We start from the raw sequence: 17,852 nt of genomic DNA, 5'->3' as shown, positions 1-17,852 counted from the left end.
GGTAAAAAGGCGATGAATAATGCTTATAGTGTCAATACGACGTGTACTGTTAACCTATTTAAAATTTTATGTGAAAAACGTAATAAATCTAATCTAATTGATTTATTGAGAAGATGGACCTGGGTTCATTCTTCTCTTACCGTTGTACAAAGTAACGTTAACGAATCTTCTGGTGTACAACATTCTCTTGTAAGCACGACCCTTTGGTTTCTTTGGCTTTTCTTGCTTTTCAACTTTTGGAGTTTGGGACTTGACCTTACCAGCACGAGCTAGGGAACCGTGAACTTTACCCTGTAATAATGAAACTTCTTGTTAGTATTAATCCTCGAATAATCCAAACCACATCATAAGTTTCCATAAGGATTCAAACATGGGGCTTTTGTGAAGTATATGCGTAGTCTAACGTACCATTTTTGCGTAGTTGGTTGTATGTGTATATTATTAGTGATCAATCTTGACTTTATCAAGATATAGCGTGTATATGGGATACTTCAAGGTTGTTTGCCACATCGCTTCACAATTGGAAAGACGTTATTCTTGACGAACTTTGAAAAATGTTGAAATTTTTCCAAAAAAAATAATAATCAAAAAATTAAAAAATGTCCAGATTTTTTAGACTTCTGGTAGGTTTCTGGATGTTTAAGTAAAAACAGTCACAGATTTTCGTCCTTCATAATGATTTACTTGAAGGTGTTGTATGAGATAAGGTTGAGGATGAAGTTAAGAATAAGATGAGCATAAGATGAGTGTAAGAGATGAAAGGTCTCTTCATATACAGTAGCTGAGGAATTGATCGAGTTGTAGACCGAGTTTTGAGTAGCCTGGGACTATTATGGCGCTGTAGAATGTCCTTGAAGCCTGTAAATCGTAGTTTAATCATTTTCTACGTAGGGATGAGTCTTAATAGTACCCTCTTAAAATGAAAAATTACAGCTATGAGCCATCTACTCATTGAAGAGGTTTAGACGACTCATACCTCGAAATGCCTTTGGAAAGAGAGGAACCTCATCATTTTGGTGCTGGTCCAGCACAATTGCCTACTTCTGTTCTACAACAAGCAGCTAAGGATCTTTTAAACTTTAATAATATTGGATTAGGTATAGGTGAAATCTCACATCGTTCCAAGGATGCCAAAAAAGTTATCGAAGATGCCAAGAAACATTTGACAGAGTTGATGGAGATTCCAGATACTCACGAGGTTTTTTTCTTGCAGGGTGGTGGTACCACTGGTTTCTCTTCCACGGCTTCTAACTTGGCTGCAGCTTATGTGGGGAAGACTGGGGAAATCGCACCAGCTGGATACTTGGTGACTGGATCTTGGTCTCAAAAATCTTTCGAAGAAGCAAAGAGATTGCACGTTCCAGCAGAGGTTATCTTTAACTCAAAGGATTACTACAATGGTAAATACGGGAGTATTCCAGATGAGTCTCAATGGGCTGACAAGGTCAAGGGGAAGAAATTTTCCTACGTCTACTTGTGTGAAAATGAGACTGTGCACGGTGTCGAATGGCCAAAATTGCCAGAATGTCTCACTTCTGATCCTTCCATCGAAGTTGTCGCCGATTTGTCCAGTGATATTTTATCAAGAAAGATTGATGTCTCTCAATATGGTATGATTCTAGCTGGTGCTCAGAAGAACATCGGTTTGGCTGGTTTGACTCTTTATATCATCAAGAAGACTATTCTAGAGGAGATCTCAAAGGCTTCTGAGGATGAATTACACAAATTGGGGCTACCGATCACACCAATCGCTTTCCATTATCCAACAGTGGTTAAGAACGATTCGGCTTACAACACTATCCCTATTTTTACATTACATGTCATGGACCTTGTCTTCCAGCACCTTTTGAAAAAGGGCGGTGTACCAGCTCAGCAAGCTGAAAATGAAGAAAAGGCCAGGCTACTGTACGGCGCTTTGGATCAATACTCTGACTTCTACAACATCCCAGTGGAAAAGTCTTGTAGATCAAAGATGAACGTCGTTTTTACTTTGAAGAAAGAGGGACTTGATGACAAATTTTTGAAAGAAGCCGGTGAACATAAATTGACCGGTTTGAAAGGTCATCGTTCTGTCGGTGGTTTCAGAGCTTCTATTTACAATGCATTGTCATTGGAATCAGTTCAGAAACTTGTTGAATTTGTCAAGGAATTTGCAGAAAACAATGCTTAGTCGACTATCTAGCGGTTTATAACGGTTTTGATCTCGCAATATAGTATATGATTTGACCCCTCTCCTTAGCTTCACCAACCTCTTCACCTTCGTCAGAACCTCCGCGGTCTAATGAGCAATGCAATACGCACGATTCGTCATGCGAAATAGCCAACACTACTTCTTCAAATGCTCCGTATAACTTGTGACAAACTTTCCAATCCCTGCATCGCATATATACTTCATTCACAGAAAGGTTCTCTTGCTCCGCACGTTGTACCATTGCTGAGACATCTACTAGTTCAACATCTATATCCTGTGGATTGGCACCACTCATCGTACTATCCTCTATCCTTAAGTCATCATCAGCGGCTTGCACTTGCTCGTTTTCCGTTTGACTTGGGGTCGTTTGCTGCATAACAGAGTCCAATGGACCGTTCCAACAAATCTCTAAGTTCCAGTCCAGTTCATTGACAATGATCTTCAATTGCGCATCCTCGTTCCCAACTTCGTTCTCTCGTTTCAAGCCGCTCAGCCTTATATGTCGAACGTTCGTGAACCGATCGACCCTTTTAATGAAATTCGAGAATCCAGCCCCAAATTCACCAGAGTATGGTGGTAATTTGTACATCATCAATTGCGCATAATTGATCATAGGTTCTTGTATTCGAGCATCCTGTGCTTTAAATAAGAGCTTGACTGGTATCTTAAAAGAATGAAAGACTGTCTTATTGTTTGTGAATTTTGTACCATAATTCGTCGAACCATCTTCGTACTCATTATCGTTTCCCCCGTTAGATGTATGAAGAAGCTCTTCAAAAGTGATCCCCAAAGCACAGACTGGGTTGGCTTTGATGCCGCCAGGGTTTGCAATTGCCGGTCCAACGTTCCACTCGGGCATCGATTGTAATTTAATAGTCATATCGGATGAGCATCCTTGGCTCATTATTCGATCATAGCGCTTGAATACGCTAATCAATGAATCACATTTATACTCCATGGTGATTGTATTCAGTTCACGAGCAGAGGCTACAGTGTACAGCTTAAACAGGTCTCGTGGGATAGTGCACCATAATTGCCCCGTATCACCATGCAAAAGAGTACTACCGCTGGAAGATGATCGAGGCGTGGATATTATCAGCAATCGTTCACTGGTAAACCTTAACACGGCCGTTTTCCTCAGTGAAGCGACCGTCGACACAGTTGTTCTTAGCAGTTTGTAATCATCGGGAGCTTCACCACCATTCACTATCAGTTTCAACTTCATACAGTTGACTCTTAGTCCAGTTGACCGAGCGATGAGTTGTTGATCAATTTGATACGCGTTTAAATTTCATTCAACTCATCTCATTTCAAGTTCGACATCTATAAGGAAACGACATAAAAGTACCAATGATCCCATTGAGAGGCTTACAACGAGTGTTGCACAGATCATGGAGACCCCTGATACGAAGAAGTCATCAGCAGGCGCCGTCAAAACTCGAACTACTGCAGAAACGGATAGATGAGATCCCAATTGAAAACTACAGGAATTTCTCTATAGTCGCGCATGTTGATCATGGCAAGTCCACTTTGAGTGACAGAATGCTGGAGATTACGGGTGTCATTAAACCAGGTGAGAATAAGCAAGTTTTGGATAAATTGGAGGTCGAACGAGAGCGAGGAATTACCATCAAAGCTCAGACATGCTCGATGTTTTATCATGATAAAAGGGATAACAAGGATTATTTACTGCATTTAGTGGACACGCCGGGTCATGTGGATTTCAGAGGTGAAGTCTCGAGGTCTTACGCCTCGTGTGGTGGTGCTCTTTTGCTGGTCGATGCATCCCAAGGTGTTCAAGCACAAACAGTGGCCAACTTCTATTTGGCATACAGTATGAATCTCAAACTAATACCTGTGATAAACAAAATTGATTTAGATATTGCAGATATACCACAGGCTGAAGATCAGATTGTCAACACATTTGAACTACCACAGGAAGATATTATCAAAGTAAGCGCCAAGACAGGGATAAACATTGCAGAGAATCTACTACCAGCAATTATCGATCGTATTCCTCCTCCTACGGGCCTACTCAGAAAACCATTCAGAGCGCTATTAGTCGATTCGTGGTATGATTCATACATGGGGGTCGTCCTCCTGGTGCATATTGTGGACGGTTCCATCAAGAAAGGCGACAAGATACTTAGTGCGCAAACTGATAAGAAATATGAAGTAAAGGAAATTGGTATTATGTATCCTGATAGAACACCAACTGGTACTCTGAGTAGGGGCCAAGTTGGTTACATTGTTCCCGGTATGAAGGCTTCTAAGGATGCAAAGATTGGTGACACGCTTATGCACGTAGGTCGTGAAAGTGAAACTGAAGTCCTGCCCGGCTTCGAAGAAACCAAACCGATGGTTTTCGTAGGAGCATTTCCAGCAGATGGAACTGAGTTCAAAGCTCTCGACGATGATATTAGCAGGCTAGTTCTCAATGACAGGTCAGTATCATTACAGCGTGAAACTTCGAATGCCCTGGGGCAAGGCTGGAGGCTCGGATTCCTAGGTTCTCTGCACGCTTCAGTATTCCGTGAACGATTAGAGAAGGAATACGGATCTAAGCTGATTATTACCCAACCAACTGTGCCCTACCAGGTGAAGTTTATCGACGGAACTCAAAAGATCGTCACAAACCCCGACGACTTTCCTGATCTTTCCCTTCGTAAATCAAAAATTGAAGCTTTTGAAGAGCCCTACGTCGAAGCTATCATGACTTTACCGCAGGAACACCTTGGTAATGTCATCAAGTTATGTGATAATAACCGTGGACAGCAAATCGAAATTACCTATTTGAACATGACTGGCCAAGTGATGCTCAAATATCATTTACCACTGGCACACTTGGTTGATGATTTTTTTGGCAGGCTCAAATCAGTCTCCAGAGGCTATGCATCACTTGATTACGAGGACATTGGTTATAAACCATCCGATGTTATCAAGCTAGAACTTTTAGTTAATGGTAAGAGTGTTGATGCTTTAGCACAAGTCTTGCATAGATCTCAAGTTGACCGGGTCGGCAGAGAATGGGTCAAAAAATTCAAAGAGTTCATTAAAGCACAGTTGTACGAAGTCGTCATCCAAGCAAGGGCGAATAACAAAATTATAGCCCGTGAGACAATCAAAGCAAGAAGGAAGGATGTCTTGGCAAAGCTACATGCTTCTGACGTCTCTCGAAGAAAGAAACTGTTAGTGAGACAGAAGGAAGGGAAAAAGCAAATGAGAAGTATTGGTAATGTCCAGGTAAGTCAGGAAGCTTACCAAGCATTTTTACGTAGGTGAGGTCGTTACTGGGTTTCGGGCTTCATACCAGGAATCCTCTATTTGTAAATACAGAATTTTAAGTCATGTCAATAATAGATTCGAGCGGTAGCACTCCTTTAAAGGACGGATCCTTGATTTTTTTAATAATGCTTCTGCTTACCTGTTGAGTAGAAACAGTTGGCCTTACCATCTCATTAACGAATCGTAGCTTATTCCCGAGCAGAAGTCTGTTACTACAGTTCAAGAACTCTAGTGCATGATGAACATATGATCTAGCATCGCGCGTAGTTTTATATTCATCGAACATGAATCCAGGCCTCACCAGGATTGGCCGAAAGACATCCTCATAACGCATCAAACCTGCTTCAGCTTCCCTCTTAGAATGTATGTAGCCTTTTGGAATGATCGGGAACCCTTTGTCAGCTGAAATATAGGTGAAGGTAGGCATGTCCCTCACTTTTGTCTCGCTTGGGTCGATAATCTGGCTGAAAGTCTGTGCCAACAAAAGAGCACTTTCTTTATTCATCCTCTGGTAAGTGAAGTTTGGATTCTTCTTATCTAATGGATTGGAACCAAAAGATGGAATTAAAGATTTTAGGTCAAAAGATCCGCTTAGTGGGCTCTTGATTCTCATCTTGTAGCTTTCATCTTCCAGTAAAATCCCCATTGAATGAACCACATTGGAAGCACCGTGCAAGTATTTCTTATAAGAATCTGGATTGAATACATCGCCACTTTTCCATTCTACTTCGGCTATCCATTGTCTATCATTAGGTGACTGCAGTGGCGGGGCTTTTCCTGACCTTGACACAGACAACACTTTGAATCCGTTGTTTATAGCTTCTTGGCATATTCTCTTGCCCAAGAATCCATTCCCACCAAACACGACTATCTTAGGTATCATATCTCCCTTGTCTTTTTCCGACTTTTGTAAGGGTTTAAAGGTATAAATTTCAGCAATTCAAGAACTTGTCGCTATAAGTACAATGGGGACAGCAGGCAAGAGAAAAGAAGTCATTACGAGCGGTTCTATCAAGAGATGTCAAGAATGTCAGATCTTCTAATTACAAAAAATATATCGTGGCAGCATTAGCGATAATTTCGTACTCAAGAAGTCTTGTTTTAATATAGCCCATTGAAATGCGTCGTTCAGAGAAGCAATTCATCCAGCTCAAGACCAAAATACAGATAATTTTGGCCGAGCGAGGCACAGGGCATGGTTAAATCTTAATGCAAAAGTTCGTTTTTATGGGTGTATAGTGTTGTTGCAAAATACTTAAGGTGCTTGACCAACATTGACATCAACCTGCTTATAATTATCCCAAGCAATACGGTAAATGAAACTTGGTGCAAACCCACCAATGTTTGTAATGTAGATGTCGATGTTCTCAGGAGGGACGTATGCAGTAATGGGGTTGATAATATCGAGCCTCTTATGTGGATCCATATGTGGTAGGACTTTCTTGGAACCGCCAAATTCGACCAGTTTCTCCACATCAAATGGATAAAGTGGTGAAAGTTTGTATAAACCTGCCACTGCAAAAACCGGTGTTTTAAATTCACGAGCACACTCGCATACCAATGATACGCCACTTGCCGAGGCAATAGTACCACCATTGATAAACACAGCCTTGGTACCGATAATGACCTTACCGACTCGAGACATTAGTGCAAATACTGCAGAGTCTGGTATAATAATAGTTTCGATGTTATGCTGAGCCAATTTCTTGGCAAATTCGTGAGCCTTGGAAGTATTGTTAGGGAACCCCTCTGTAACTAGAACCGTGAAGGTTCTGTTACTTCTTTCCCTTGTTTTAATTAAAAATTTTAAAACGGTCTTCGATTCAGGTGTTGGTGTCAATAAGATTTCGTGATCGTGAATCAAATCGATCGCGATCTGTTGGATACCATCGTCTATGTTAGTAATCTCATCTATCAGGTCCTTTATACCTTGGATTGCTACTTGACGGAAATCAGTTTTTGATTTATGATTTCTTTGTAATTTATGTTGTTGTTGTTGTTGTTGTTGTTCCTGTGTCTGTTGCTGTTGTTGCTGCTGGTGTTCTGGCTTTTGTAACAGGTTAAACATTGATGAGATCATGGGCTCCGCAACTGTATTTGTGGTAGCTGCGGTGGTAACCATTGTATCACGCAAGTCTTCTTCGAGTTCATCTCTTATCACTGCCAATACTCTTCTTATTACGTTACCACAACAAAATGCAGCAGGTTGAGCTTTTTCCAACCTATCAGCTAGCTGCCTTATTTGTTCAATCAATTCAGTGACATGATTCCAACGAGCTGCTGAGATGAACCTTTTCAAGAGTTGTAAAGTCTCTAGAGCCATGGCATAGGTATCATCAATCTGCCTTCTCTTCAATCTCGCTATAAAATATTCAATGCTCACATTTATGTCATTATTCGTCGAAGTCGCGGCCGAAGAAGTAGCGGAAGATGGCATTGGATGCTTCTTGTAGTTCTTTGATGGTATATCCTTTGTTGTTGAAAATTTTTCAAAAGCTTATAGCGATGACTATGAATTAAAAAACACTCTATAATATATAGAAAACCTAAATTTCACCATTAAAGTCTGCCAATTTCCTCGTGCATTCCATCAATAGTGCTTTCAATTTAGCATTTTGTGGTTGTAAAGTAAGACCTCTTTCACACTCAATTCTTGCCTGATCCAATTGACCCAATTTCAACAATGCATCCGTCTTTCTAATGAGAACTTCCGGTTGAATAAGTCCCGTGTTCATTAGCATATCAAGATCCTGTAGTGCTTCGAGGTACCTGCCCAACACTAGTAGAATATCAATCTTATGACGCAACATGAATTGCAATTCTTTCAACTGTATGGCGAAGGCTTCCCATGGAGCCCTTTTCCTCTGTGCCATCTCGATTGCCAGCGAAACGTTCTTCAAAGCCTCTGGGAACTTATTCTGCTGAGCATTTTTCAAACCACTGTCGAACAGGTTCTTGATTAGTTTACTTACGTCCTCATGTGGCTGTGGAGTGAAATTTGGGTTTGTCTCTGAGATCAAAGCAGTGGTCAAAGTGTTAACTTGCCCCAAAGCGATCTCCAAGCCTTCTGTGGGTTCTCCAACAGAGCTCAGCTTCTTGGAGTTGGTATCGTAACTAATCTCAGTCATGGTGTTTTGTGTGCTGTCCTCCTCTCGCCAATTTCAAGTAATGATTTTTGTCAAATTAAGTGGGCAGATCTTTGCAAGTATATATAAAAAGATATATAGTACCTAGACTAAGCAAAGAGAAGAGGCGCCTTACAAATCAGCATCGTCCTCATCAGGCAATGGCAATGCAGTAGCTTGTTCCATTTCCTGTTGGTATTGTTGCATCAATTGTTCGTCGACTTGAACTTCTGGTGGGGCCAATGCTGGAGATGCAACGAATTCCAATTGTGGGTTACCAGCCAATTTTCTAGCCAACCACAAGAATGGCTTCTCAAAGTTGTAGTTAGACTTGGCAGATATATCATAGTATTGTAGGTTCTTCTTTCTGTGGAAAGTGATAGTCTTGGCCTTGACCTTTCTCTCCTTAACATCGACCTTATTACCACATAGCACAATTGGAATGTTTTCACAAACACGCACCAAATCTCTGTGCCAGTTTGGAACGTTCTTGTAGGTGATTCTAGAAGTGACATCGAACATGATGATACCACATTGGGCGTTGATGTAGTAACCATCTCTTAGACCACCAAATTTCTCCTGACCAGCTGTGTCCCACACATCGAACTTGATCTCACCGAAATTTGTGTAAAAGGATAGTGGATGGACCTCGACACCAATAGTGGCAATATATTTCTTCTCGAATTCACCAGTCAAATGTCTCTTGACAAAAGTAGTCTTACCGGTACCACCATCACCGACTAAAACCAATTTGAAAGTTGGCACTTCACCTTGAGCATTACCAGCAGCAGGGGCAGACATTGATCTAATATATCAAACGCTTAACGATGTTATAACCTCTTCTAAAACAGTTTGTTGTTCCTGATTAGTGGCAAATTTTTCTTCATCAACACTTGTTAATGAATTTTGTTCAAGGCTCGTGATCAATTCGCACGGGCCTTCTCGATATATCAACAATCTCGTACCAATCCGTGATGCACTCTACTAGCTCAGCCTTTTCATGGCTCTTGAAGTAGTCAAAAGTGTGTGGTGGTTGAGGTTGTAAGTCTATGTCTGGTATACCGAGGACCGCACATGAGTATGTGAATCTGTTGACGTTCGCGAGAAACTTTTGTAGTTCTTTATCAAATTCATATTGTTGTGATTCGCGGGCTAGCAATTGGGTCAATTGATCGCTGAAGTCTTCTTGTATCTGTGGGTTTGTTTGTGTAGTGATTTCTTGGTGAGCTTGCCATGTTATGTTTGTAGATCGCCTTTCTCGATGGAACCGATCTTTCAGTTCATCGATTGTGGATTGGAGACCATTGAGTCGCACCTTGTACAGTTTCCTCAGTAATTCATCTTTGTTCTTCACAATCTTGTTCGGTGTCGGTCTCTTGGGTGGTTCCCTGGGTGGCTCACGCGGAGTTGTAGGTCTTGGCTGTGGTTCAGGGACAGCTTTCTGCAGCCTTTGTAACTTCGTTTGAGCCTCCGTGAGTTGCTGGTCCTTAGATTGAACCGCTTTTAACAATTTATGTATAGTGTTTATCACTAACCTTGCATCATCTGGAGCGCCATCAATCTTTAAAGAGTTTCCCGTCTTCAGATAACCTCTCGCTAGTAATTGGCCATTGATAAACTGTGTAGCGTCTTCAACGGTCTCAAACATCTCTCAAGATTCCCTCTTAAAGTGTCTTGTATATGTATGAATATAAAAAAGGTTCGTTAAAAGTATTTACGATAGCGCATATATAGGATCGCTTTTAATGGGAGTGAGTTTCTTCAACATCGTCCTCTAGTACCAACCAGTCATCTTCAACTGGAGCCTCTTCCTCAGCAGCCTCGGTCTTTGTCTCAACTGGTTCGTTGGAGTAAGCTTTCAAAGCATCAGTACCTTGACCTTCCAACTCTGGAGCCTTTGGCTTCACAGGTTCAGACCATGGTCTAACGTTTCCTTCGGCATCCTTGGCGGTGATAGGGTTCAACTTGACATTTTTCAACTCCTTCAAGTACAAGTCTTGCACTACGTTACGGTTAACTGGAGTGTAGTGAAGTTGGCGCAACACGGGACGTACCGCAAGGGTTCTTTGCAAAAGACAGGAGGATCTTAGGGCAAACATCTTGGTTCAATTGAGAAGGATCAACTGAATTAACTGTTAATTGAGAACTATTCTTAAAGTAGTTACTTGTTAGAACAGTGGAAAACAGCGATTGGCTCGTCGCCTGTGAGATGTTACCCTGGGAAAATCATAGTATTCAAAGAGACTACTAACAAGCTAAGATGAGACGATATGATGAAGTGAATAGTATGATACCACTAAATGAGCATTGGGTTTTTTGTTGACTCTTGGTTGTAATGATTATAAAAGCGCTTGTAAAAGTCTGTAAACAACTCTAAACAAATGTTATCGATTTCATTTACTGACGTAAGTAAGATACAAACTGCAAGGTACGGAATCTATACGGTTGGGTCTTTCTTGAATACTTCACCTTCTTGTGCATGTTATAAAGGGTTTCAGGATTAGATACTTATATCGAAGCGACCAAAAAAAAAAGACATGACAAATCACTATGTATTCGTTACATCTTATCTTGAAGGATTTAATGCGTTCGCAAGTCGGACTTTGAAAGAGGCATATACCGCTGAAGGATCACATTTCACTGGTGATAGTACAATATATGTAACCGAAACAATTAGCCGCTGAGGATATGAGGGAAGAGGTAATAACGAAAAGTGCATGATAGTGATTTAAGCAATTGCTTGATAACAGTGTCACTTTTCTGCTTGAAAATATCAATGATGCCCACACATAAACGAGATAAAAGATGGTTGTTGCGATTAGCGGTTTTGCGTTAAAACGCGAAAGTTAGCTATGCTCAACCAATATAATTCAGATTTTAGGGAAAAGCTCGCCTGGGCACTCCCGACAAACCCGTTCTGCTCGGAATGAGATTGTTCCATAGATTGCTCGTTCCTTCGATTTAACAACCTAAATCATAGAGTAGCAATAGCGCTTAGTCGTATAGGCGATCAAATGCTTCGGTTGAGGTGTCTATTGTTTATAACGCACTTCTTTACGATCGTTGCTATAACGAATTGATCTGGCAACTGCTCCATAACCGCTCAAAGAGTATACTGCTCCTTTGGGCGTTGAGACTCTCTTTCCACAACTCCTCTCAATACTCCTTCAACATTTCAAGTATAGCACTCTGGATTTCTCGGCCTGAAATGACCAAGACTACATGAAATATGATCTTCTTACCCTCTTGGGCAGTCTTTGGATTAAATAACAAGATTATTTGCCCTAATCACTTTCGAAACGCCTTGAAAGTCATACTTCATGGATCGAGTTCCCCGTCGCCATGACAATCGGCATCGCTTAGCCGCGAATCGGGCTGAGTCAACCGAGGGTCTCGCAGTAAAGTTATAGCCCAAAGGCTTATCAGCTTGAAAAAAGGATCTTGGTGACACGGCATTCATGAATGAATGTCAACTATAAAACTATAAAAGGACCATGAATAGACAGCTTATAGTCTATTGAAATCTCCTATCACTGAAAGAACCAACAAAGAAATCATTAATAAAATGCCAGAAGATCTAGTGAATTACGGTTATTGCGGTGGACAAGCTTGTGGCTGTTGCTCGAAGTGCAACAGTAAGGATTGCTGCAAGTGCGATTCCCAATGCAAGTGTCAAGATGGAAAATGTTGCGATAGTCAAGACGACTGCTGTTGTTAAATACGTCGAGCTTAGAAGTTATATCTAGCTATATTAGTTGAATATATTCAGTTTCAATTTATTATTCTAAGAATATTGCTTTTCCTTGTCAGCTAAAGTATCTCAGCGACTAAGCGATTTTCGCTGACACTTCAGATGGGACAAAGAAAACCTATAAAAATATCTTGAATATCTCTTGCAATCCGTTTCAACTCTTTCAACTTCTAAGCAAACAAAAAATATTTGAAAGAGTTTAAGTTAAGAATGCAAGAGATTGCTTAATTACGGTTGCTGCAGTGAAAACAACCTGTAAGTGTAATTCAAAATGCACTTGCAAGGATCTCTGCAAATGCGATTCCCAACAAAAGTGCAATGACAGTTGTACGTGTAAAGACTGCAAGACAGATTGCATTTGTTAAGTCTGCTAATATCTAGCTATATATTTTAAATGATCTGCTTTTATGTTTGATTAGTAAGACCACTCACTCATGACCGATAAGACCAGTCGGCTGTAATTAATTTCTAATCCGTATGATGATACGCTAAAAAATTTATGTTAGGCCAAATACTCCGACGTCCTATCCAGGGTCCTAACTTTTAAACATAATACACTCAATTGCAGAGGTTGGTTCGAGTAAGCCGAGACAAATTTAATATGTGACACAACCAGTATACGAATTCACTCCGACTAATGCTCGACTTGTTCTGGGCCTGTCTTCTCTATCCTTTTCCTTGTCTCGTACCATTCTATCTGCGCTAAGATGCGATGCGACATTTATTCCCGCTTAGTGGCCGTCGCGAATTTTAACCGCGCTACCTCTGCAGTCTCGGCTCGTAAGGCATAGAGCATCGCTTGTCGATTAATTATCTCAATCAGGCAAATTGTCGACCCTGATCCAACTCATCGCATTGTATTTAAGCAATTGCATTGCAATTGCAATTGCCACTGGCATATACTCTTTTCCACCCTCGAGTAACTAAAGTAAATATGACAAAGCTGTGCGACATGCACCACGGATACCAGACAGGAGTTTTCGACTCTGTGAGCGCCCTTTTTCGCCACCAGGCAGGCGACGCTGAACCTACAGGTGATTTTCTTGCCTTGGCAATGATAGCTTTTGTTCTCGGAGTGGTACTTGTTCTAATAGTCGGATTAGTACTAATACTATTATTCTCGCGAGATGAAACGGATGCGGATGTGGATGAAGAAGCATGTTACGATGAAAAGCTATAGCATATTGATGACCCTTTTAATGATACCTATATAACGATACCTCTATCTCTAATTAATTTTTCCTTTTACGTGAAAGTCTTTGTTTAGCCTCGTTAAGCGTTCCTTGTAGTAATCTTTCCTCATGGTACGTAGCCTTCGGAGCAGTGGTTTGCCACCGCGCCAGCAGGCGCGGTGGTTCCAATGGTTGTTGGGTGGGACTGGTAAACGTTTCGTTACGTGATCGTGTCTGGTGTGTGTCTACGTTTGCACGTTGTGGTAGTCTCGATGATCGTACCAGGTCTCCGATGTCTAATCTGTTTGAGTCTACAAACACTTTTGAGTATCCGGGCGATCCTTCGTACACTCGCTTGAGTAATGATTCTTCTTGTAACAGTTCCTTACGATGACAACGCGCGAGGCTGTTGGTTCTTCGCTTCTCGCGGTTGACAGGTAGATGGATCTTTATAGGTTCATTTGTTGAATGTTTACCGTGTTGCCTCCTGCGTGTGGGGTGTTCTTGATGGGCTTTGTTTCTGTAATAATCTGCTACAATACGCAGATGGTTCTTACCGACCAGATGACTCTTTCTCACACTTAGTGTATCATGAGTAAGGTATGAGTGACAATATTCACAGTAATAGCGAGCCATTCTCGATTGTTCTTACTCTTGTTCCTTCTCTTAAGCATATTTTACGTATTCGCTTGAAATTTTTTTTTTTTTCTACTAGGAGTTAGTTATAAGATTTGTTCAACAAAACTTACCACTAATTTCAAATTCGAAAGGATCAGTGACAGGATGTTGACTCCCAGATTCGCCTCTAGACTCATTTCGAGTAAGTTTCTGAGACCACAATGTGCTGTAAGAGGGCTCTCCACCACTTTGCGTGTCTCTGCTGCAGCTTTTGACCGTAAGAAACCTCATTTAAACATCGGTACTATTGGTCACGTCGATCATGGTAAGACTACTTTGACTGCTGCTATCACCAAGACTTTGGCTGAAAAGGGTGGTGCTGATTTCTTGGATTATGCTGCTATCGATAAAGCTCCTGAAGAAAGAGCTCGTGGTATTACTATCTCTACTGCCCACGTCGAATACGAGACTGAAAACAGACATTATTCTCATGTTGACTGTCCTGGGCATGCGGATTATATTAAGAATATGATCACTGGTGCTGCTCAGATGGATGGTGCAATTATCGTTGTTGCTGCAACGGATGGTCAGATGCCTCAAACTAGAGAACATTTGTTGTTGGCTAGACAAGTCGGTGTTCAACATATTGTTGTCTTTGTTAACAAGGTCGATACTATGGATGATCCTGAAATGTTGGAATTGGTTGAAATGGAAATGAGAGAACTTTTGTCCCAATACGGGTTTGATGGTGACAACGTTCCAGTTGTCATGGGTTCTGCTCTATGTGCTTTGGAAGGTCGTCAACCAGAGATCGGTGAACAAGCTATTATGAAATTGTTAGAACAGGTCGACGAGTACATTCCAACTCCAAAGAGAGATTTGGATAAGCCTTTCTTGATGCCAGTTGAAGATATCTTCTCTATCTCAGGTAGAGGTACTGTCGTTACTGGACGTGTTGAGAGAGGTAACTTGAAGAAGGGTGAAGAAATTGAGATCGTTGGTCACAACACCACCCCACTTAAGACCACTGTCACTGGTATCGAAATGTTCAGAAAGGAATTGGACCAAGCAATGGCCGGTGATAACGCTGGTATCTTGCTAAGAGGTGTCAGAAGAGACCAATTGAAGAGAGGTATGGTCTTGGCTAAGCCAGGTACCGTCAAGGCTCACACCAAGTTCTTGTCCTCCTTGTACATTTTGTCAAAGGAAGAAGGTGGTAGACACTCTGGTTTCGGTGAAAACTACAGACCCCAGATGTTTATCAGAACCGCAGATGTCACTGTCGTGTTGAAGTTCCCTGAGTCCGTTGAAGATCACTCCATGCAAGTCATGCCAGGTGACAACGTCGAAATGGAATGTGAATTGATCCATCCAACTCCTTTGGAAGTCGGTCAACGTTTCAACATCAGAGAAGGTGGTAAGACCGTCGGTACCGGTTTGATCACCCGTCTGTTAGAGTAAGATTCTTACATCAGACTTGTAAATATGGTTATATTATATATACTATTCCCACTCATTATATGTGAATAAATCTGTCTTTTTGAGATGTGGCTTTTCTGTGCTCGCGCTCGAGAAAAATCGTATTGATAAGCGAATCTATAATAGTCATCAGCGATTTAAATCAACTTTTATCCACCATTTGGGCTCTCCAATACAATTACGGGCCCAACCAGGATCCAGCGACCTGTTTTTAAAATGTGGGCTAAGAAATGGTTGCAACTGGGAGTTATACTGCTACTTTCAAGAGTCGTTTCGACACATCCAATTATATTAGGCCAGTCAACTCTCGAGGATCCCAGGTTCTTCCACAGACTTGGCACAGATCACAATATTGAAATAGATCCATTAAAGCGCCAACCAACACTCGACCCTGATACAAGTTTCTTGAAAGTTGGCCATAACGGCGCCATCAGCTCTGATCTTCAGATCTGCAGTAATTTAACAATAACAAATGTGCTCAAGAAGTTCCCGGGTTCGAATGCTGCAGATGCTGCTGTGACTCACGCACTCTGTATCGGTATGATCAATTTCTTCAACAGTGGTATAGGTGGTGGTGGATACGCAGTGTTCTCAAGTAAGGATGAGAACAAGTATCTGACTGTGGATTTTAGAGAGCAGGCACCCAGTGGATCTCATAAAAAAATGTTTGATGGCTGTCCCGAGTGCTCTAAATTAGGAGGACTCTCTGTTGCTGTTCCAGGAGAGTTGCAGGGTTTATATGAGTTATACGAATCGAGAGGAAGTGGTGAAGTTACTTGGTTTGATCTACTCAAGCCCGTAGCAGATTTGGGATATGAAGGTTGGCATATTGGTGACGCATTGGGGGCAGCTTTGAAGTACTACGAACCCTCACTCTTGGCGATGCGCGATGACTGGTCATTCGTCATTAATGGTACTGGGAACGGCGTAAAAAAGGTGAATGACTGGATCAATAGGCCTGTGCTTTCTGATACACTAATGGAATTAGCCAGAAACGGATCTGCTGCTCCATTTTATGATTCAAACCATTGGATTGCTCAATCTATGGTGAAATCCATCACGAAACATGGCGGTATATTGACCCTAGAGGATCTGGAAAAGTACAATGTGTCAAAGAGTAAGCCTTTGTCTCTCAAGATAAGATCAGGTTTTCATCATGCACCAGATAACGATTTAAATGTGCTGACCAGCAGTGGCTCAAGCTCTGGAGCAGCCCTGATCTCTGCACTTGGTATCATGGATCGATTGGACTCTGTCGAAGGTGGCGACTACCTGCCGAGGAAAGCGTTCGAACTCGTCGAAGCGATGAAATGGATGGCAAGCGCTCGGAGTAGGTTGGGGGATTACGAAGGAGAAGAATTACCATCACACATCGAAGAAGTTCTGCATAAAGAATGGATTGATAATGCGGCAGGGAGTATCAAGCAAAGTTGCCTCGACAACGATCTCAAGACTATGCGTAATTGGACTGATTACAAACCGGCATATGAGATTAACGATCCACATGGCACCGCGCATTTCAGCATAGTCGACAGTTTTGGCAATGCAGTTTCCTTGACTACAACCGTGAATCTTTTGTTCGGTTCACTAGTGCACGATCCAGCTACTGGGGTTATATTTAATAACGAGATGGACGACTTCTCTCAGGTTGAAAGATCTAACAGTTTTGGACTAGCTCCATCGATTTACAACTACCCTGAACCAGGGAAGAGACCATTATCCTCTGCCGTCCCAACTATTATATTGAATGAATTGGGTATTCCTGACCTCATTGTTGGCGCATCTGGAGGATCTACAATTACAACAAGCGTCCTACAAGCAATTGTCAGAAGCTACTGGTACAGGATGCCACTATTAGAGACAATCGCGTACCCTCGAGTCCACCACCAATTGCTGCCCGATACGCTGGAAGTAGAGAATTTGGCAATGTTGGGGAAAACAGCTATCAATACTTTCCACGAGATGGGGCATAACACTTTGGAACGGAATCCAAGAAGTGTTGTCAATGCCATCCGTTATTCCGACGGCGATTGGCACGCTGTTAGCGATTACTGGAGGAAAAGAGGTGTATCATCTGTATATTAGAAGTAAAACACAACACACGCTTCACCCTCCATCGTATGATTTATTTAATTCGGATTAGTAGATAAAAGTTTCTTTGATTCGGGCATCTCTAAAAATACAAAATGTTTCAAATCAAAAATTTCAACATATAGATTTAACGTAAACAA

General features: G+C 41.5%; 14 protein-coding genes across 14 annotated transcripts; 5 read left to right on the top strand and 9 right to left on the bottom strand.

Moving 5' to 3' along the window:
- Positions 1 to 102: 102 nt before the first annotated feature.
- On the bottom strand, positions 103 to 411 carry TDEL0G03880 (40S ribosomal protein eS30; the record flags this gene model as incomplete). Its single annotated transcript, XM_003682918.1, has 2 exons — positions 103 to 291; positions 409 to 411. 2 exons carry the CDS (start codon positions 409 to 411, stop codon positions 103 to 105), a joined length of 192 nt encoding a protein of 63 aa, XP_003682966.1.
- A 571-nt stretch (positions 412 to 982) lies between these two features.
- On the top strand, positions 983 to 2,170 carry SER1 (O-phospho-L-serine:2-oxoglutarate transaminase; the record flags this gene model as incomplete). The annotated part of the gene is made up of 1 exon (XM_003682917.1): positions 983 to 2,170. One exon carries the CDS (start codon positions 983 to 985, stop codon positions 2,168 to 2,170), a length of 1,188 nt encoding a protein of 395 aa, XP_003682965.1.
- Positions 2,171 to 2,186: 16 nt separating this feature from the next.
- Positions 2,187 to 3,416, bottom strand: MEC3 (Mec3p; the record flags this gene model as incomplete). Its single annotated transcript, XM_003682916.1, has 1 exon — positions 2,187 to 3,416. The coding sequence occupies one exon, from the start codon at positions 3,414 to 3,416 to the stop codon at positions 2,187 to 2,189; it is 1,230 nt and encodes a 409-aa protein (XP_003682964.1).
- Positions 3,417 to 3,541: 125 nt separating this feature from the next.
- On the top strand, positions 3,542 to 5,473 carry GUF1 (GTPase GUF1; the record flags this gene model as incomplete). The annotated part of the gene is made up of 1 exon (XM_003682915.1): positions 3,542 to 5,473. One exon carries the CDS (start codon positions 3,542 to 3,544, stop codon positions 5,471 to 5,473), a length of 1,932 nt encoding a protein of 643 aa, XP_003682963.1.
- A 58-nt stretch (positions 5,474 to 5,531) lies between these two features.
- Positions 5,532 to 6,359, bottom strand: COQ11 (ubiquinone biosynthesis protein COQ11; the record flags this gene model as incomplete). Its single annotated transcript, XM_003682914.1, has 1 exon — positions 5,532 to 6,359. One exon carries the CDS (start codon positions 6,357 to 6,359, stop codon positions 5,532 to 5,534), a length of 828 nt encoding a protein of 275 aa, XP_003682962.1.
- Positions 6,360 to 6,731: 372 nt separating this feature from the next.
- On the bottom strand, positions 6,732 to 7,913 carry GCD7 (translation initiation factor eIF2B subunit beta; the record flags this gene model as incomplete). The annotated part of the gene is made up of 1 exon (XM_003682913.1): positions 6,732 to 7,913. One exon carries the CDS (start codon positions 7,911 to 7,913, stop codon positions 6,732 to 6,734), a length of 1,182 nt encoding a protein of 393 aa, XP_003682961.1.
- A 109-nt stretch (positions 7,914 to 8,022) lies between these two features.
- Positions 8,023 to 8,604, bottom strand: SEC72 (Sec63 complex subunit SEC72; the record flags this gene model as incomplete). The annotated part of the gene is made up of 1 exon (XM_003682912.1): positions 8,023 to 8,604. One exon carries the CDS (start codon positions 8,602 to 8,604, stop codon positions 8,023 to 8,025), a length of 582 nt encoding a protein of 193 aa, XP_003682960.1.
- A 129-nt stretch (positions 8,605 to 8,733) lies between these two features.
- On the bottom strand, positions 8,734 to 9,402 carry GSP1 (Ran GTPase GSP1; the record flags this gene model as incomplete). The annotated part of the gene is made up of 1 exon (XM_003682911.1): positions 8,734 to 9,402. One exon carries the CDS (start codon positions 9,400 to 9,402, stop codon positions 8,734 to 8,736), a length of 669 nt encoding a protein of 222 aa, XP_003682959.1.
- A 109-nt stretch (positions 9,403 to 9,511) lies between these two features.
- Positions 9,512 to 10,249, bottom strand: TDEL0G03800 (uncharacterized protein; the record flags this gene model as incomplete). The annotated part of the gene is made up of 1 exon (XM_003682910.1): positions 9,512 to 10,249. One exon carries the CDS (start codon positions 10,247 to 10,249, stop codon positions 9,512 to 9,514), a length of 738 nt encoding a protein of 245 aa, XP_003682958.1.
- A 94-nt stretch (positions 10,250 to 10,343) lies between these two features.
- On the bottom strand, positions 10,344 to 10,700 carry ATP14 (F1F0 ATP synthase subunit h; the record flags this gene model as incomplete). Its single annotated transcript, XM_003682909.1, has 1 exon — positions 10,344 to 10,700. One exon carries the CDS (start codon positions 10,698 to 10,700, stop codon positions 10,344 to 10,346), a length of 357 nt encoding a protein of 118 aa, XP_003682957.1.
- A 2,586-nt stretch (positions 10,701 to 13,286) lies between these two features.
- TDEL0G03780 (uncharacterized protein) lies at positions 13,287 to 13,532 on the top strand (the record flags this gene model as incomplete). Its single annotated transcript, XM_003682908.1, has 1 exon — positions 13,287 to 13,532. The coding sequence occupies one exon, from the start codon at positions 13,287 to 13,289 to the stop codon at positions 13,530 to 13,532; it is 246 nt and encodes an 81-aa protein (XP_003682956.1).
- Positions 13,533 to 13,584: 52 nt separating this feature from the next.
- YHC1 (Yhc1p) lies at positions 13,585 to 14,160 on the bottom strand (the record flags this gene model as incomplete). The annotated part of the gene is made up of 1 exon (XM_003682907.1): positions 13,585 to 14,160. One exon carries the CDS (start codon positions 14,158 to 14,160, stop codon positions 13,585 to 13,587), a length of 576 nt encoding a protein of 191 aa, XP_003682955.1.
- A 147-nt stretch (positions 14,161 to 14,307) lies between these two features.
- Positions 14,308 to 15,603, top strand: TUF1 (translation elongation factor Tu; the record flags this gene model as incomplete). Its single annotated transcript, XM_003682906.1, has 1 exon — positions 14,308 to 15,603. The coding sequence occupies one exon, from the start codon at positions 14,308 to 14,310 to the stop codon at positions 15,601 to 15,603; it is 1,296 nt and encodes a 431-aa protein (XP_003682954.1).
- A 234-nt stretch (positions 15,604 to 15,837) lies between these two features.
- On the top strand, positions 15,838 to 17,706 carry ECM38 (gamma-glutamyltransferase; the record flags this gene model as incomplete). Its single annotated transcript, XM_003682905.1, has 1 exon — positions 15,838 to 17,706. One exon carries the CDS (start codon positions 15,838 to 15,840, stop codon positions 17,704 to 17,706), a length of 1,869 nt encoding a protein of 622 aa, XP_003682953.1.
- Positions 17,707 to 17,852: the final 146 nt, after the last annotated feature.

This window comes from Torulaspora delbrueckii, chromosome 7 (genome assembly GCF_000243375.1).
Source record: "Torulaspora delbrueckii CBS 1146 chromosome 7, complete genome".
Lineage (NCBI taxonomy): Eukaryota > Fungi > Ascomycota > Saccharomycetes > Saccharomycetales > Saccharomycetaceae > Torulaspora > Torulaspora delbrueckii.
Note: the sequence above shows the minus strand (reverse complement) of the source record. Positions and strands in the feature narration are given on the sequence as shown.